General features: G+C 42.1%; 1 protein-coding gene across 1 annotated transcript; it reads right to left on the bottom strand.

Annotated features, from left to right (window-relative positions):
• Positions 1-2,038: 2,038 nt before the first annotated feature.
• On the bottom strand, positions 2,039-2,410 carry LOC107494575 (uncharacterized). The gene has a single exon (XM_016115623.1). The coding sequence runs from the start codon at positions 2,408-2,410 to the stop codon at positions 2,039-2,041; it is 372 nt and encodes a 123-aa protein (XP_015971109.1).
• Between the last annotated feature and the right edge of the window lie 264 nt (positions 2,411-2,674).

Here is a 2,674-nt window from a genome sequence, read left to right as displayed (position 1 = left end):
GCTCACAAGTTGAGCTGAGCATTGAGGCCTTGTGTGTATTTGCCTTGTACCGTGCCAAGCATCAGGGGAATGCTCAGCTCATAAGTTGAGCTGAACATTGGTGCCTTGGTGCAAATTTGGTGCGCGTCTTGTGCTGCTGGCTCGTGTCTTGGTGCGCGCTCCACTCCCCTGGCCGTGCCGACATGTTCTTGTGTGATGCACCAAGTATAATGCTTTGCTCACTAAGTGAGCTGAGCATTGGCTCTTTCAAGGGAAGGTCCTTGGTTCGAAACCCATGGGAAGCATGCGCTGAAGCTTTTCCTTGGTTTTCTTGTGGTGCCTTGCTTCCTTGCTTCCTCAAGGTGTAGGGTTCGAACCTTGGGGGATGCATTTTGGCCTTGGAGCAAGCATTGGCAACTTATTTTCTCTGATTTTATTCCTCAATGCTTTCGACAATGCTCACTTGGTGAGCTGAGCATTGTTTTTCTTTTCCTTGTTTCTTGGCTTCCTATTGTGCTCAACTCACAAAGTGAGCAGAGCATTGCGCCTTGGTCCCATGGGAGTGAGTGTAGCGCTCACTTAGTGAGTATTGTACTCTTGGAGTGAGCTTCAAGGTTTCATGCGCCACACTTCCTCCTTTCTTTGCCACACTTTCTCACTTTTCTTTGCCACACTATTTTCTTCCTTGGGCCACACTTCTTAGGCCACGCTTTCTTCTTTTCTTCTTTTCTTCACCTACAATTAATCAAAACAACCAATCAAAGTATCACCAAATTCACAAAGTTTATAAATCATTAAAAATCAATTAATTTTAGCCCAAACCTCATGATTTAGCATTAACTAAATGGTGGTTGTTTGATTTAAAGAAGTCATGCATTTTCATTCCAAATTACTTACTTAGTATGCAAGAAAGTGCATGAAAACTAGTGAAACAAGTGAAGTTAGCTTGAAAAATGGGTATGTGATGACATCACATACCTTTGCTTGACACTTTATGCCCAAGAACTATCCCTTTAGGAACCATGAAATGGCATTTCTCCTAATTCAATACCAGGTTCGTTTCTTGGCATCTTTTCAAAATAAGAGTTAAATGATGCAACCAAGTGTTAAATGAATTACCAAAGATAGAAAAATCATCCATGAAGACTTCTAAAAACTTTTCCACCATATCAGAGAAAATGGAAAGCATACACCTTTAAAAGGTGGCTGGGGCATTACAGAGCCCAAATGGCATCCTTCTGTAGGTGAAAACTCCAAAAGGACATGTGAAGGAGATCTTTTCTTGGTCCTTGGGATCTACCACTATTTGATTATACTCAGAGTACCCATCCAGGAAGCAATAATAAGCATGGCCTGCCAATCTTTCCAACATCTGATCAATGAAGAGTAGATGGAAGTGATCTTTCCTTGTAGCATCATTCAATCTTCTATAATCTATGCACATCATCCATCTAGTCACTGTCCTTGTGGGAATTAGCTCATTCTTTTCATTGGAGATGACTGTCATTCCTCCCTTCTTTGGTACAACATGAACCGGACTCACCCATGAGCTGTCAGAGATTGGAAAAATTATCCCAGCATTCCATAGCTTCATCACTTCTTTTTGAACCACCTCCTTCATGGTTGGGTTAAGTCTTCTTTGGGGTTGAACCACAGGTTTTGAATCCTCCTCCAATAGAATTTTATGCATAAAAATTGCAGGGCTGATGCCTTTGATATCCTCAATTGTCCACCCCAAGGCTGTCTTGTGAGCTTTTGGCACTTCAATCAACTTTGTTTCTTCTTCCATGTTCAAGGAGGAGTTTATGATCACTGACAGGGCCTCTGCTTCTCCAAGGAACACGTATTTGAGGTGAGGGGGAAGAGGCTTTAACTCTTGTTTTGGCTTCTTCTTTTCCTTGTCTTCAATGGAGATTTCTATCACTTCCTCTCTTTGTTCCTCCTGGTTGTCATCTTCCAGTAGCTCCTCCTCCACTTTTTCTTCCTGGTGCTCATGACAATTGGCTTCTAACATTTCTTCTACCAATCCTTCTATCATATCCACTCTCATGTAGTTCTCTTACTCAGGGGGATGTTGCATTGATTTGAAAATATTGATGATCATTTGCTCATTGTGCACCCTGAAGATCATTTCCCCCTTTTCCACGTCGATAATAGCTCTTGCTGTGGCTAGAAACGGTCTTCCCAAGATAATTGAGTTGTTTCCTTCCTCTTCTATGTCCAAAATCACAAAGTCTGCAGGGAAGATAAATTCTCCAATGTTCACTAATAGATTTTCCACAACTCCATTGGGTGTCTTGATTGATCTATCAGCCATCACCAATGACATCCTGGTGGGTTTGATTTCTTCTATGGCAAGCTTTCTCATCATTGAGAGGGGCATTAAGTTGATACTAGCACCTAGATCGCAGAGGGCTTTTTCTAGTGTCATCTTGCCTATGGTTCATGAGACCACAAAGCTCCCTGGATCTTTGAGCTTTGGTGGGATACCCCTTTGGATCACAGCACTGCATTCTTCAGTGAGTATAATGGTTTCCTTCTCATGCCAACTTCTCTGTCTGTTAATGAGCTCTTTCAAGAACTTTGCATATAGAGGCATCTGCTCTAATCCTTCAGCCAGGGGGATATTGATCTCTAACTTCTTGAAGACTTCAAGGAATTTGGGGAAGTACTGATCCTTGGTCTCCTTGTTAAA

The sequence above is a fragment of the Arachis duranensis genome, chromosome 1, assembly GCF_000817695.3.
Source record: "Arachis duranensis cultivar V14167 chromosome 1, aradu.V14167.gnm2.J7QH, whole genome shotgun sequence".
Taxonomy (NCBI): Eukaryota; Viridiplantae; Streptophyta; class Magnoliopsida; order Fabales; family Fabaceae; genus Arachis; species Arachis duranensis.
The sequence above is the reverse complement of the archived record's forward strand: the minus strand, read 5'-3'. Positions and strand labels throughout refer to the sequence as shown.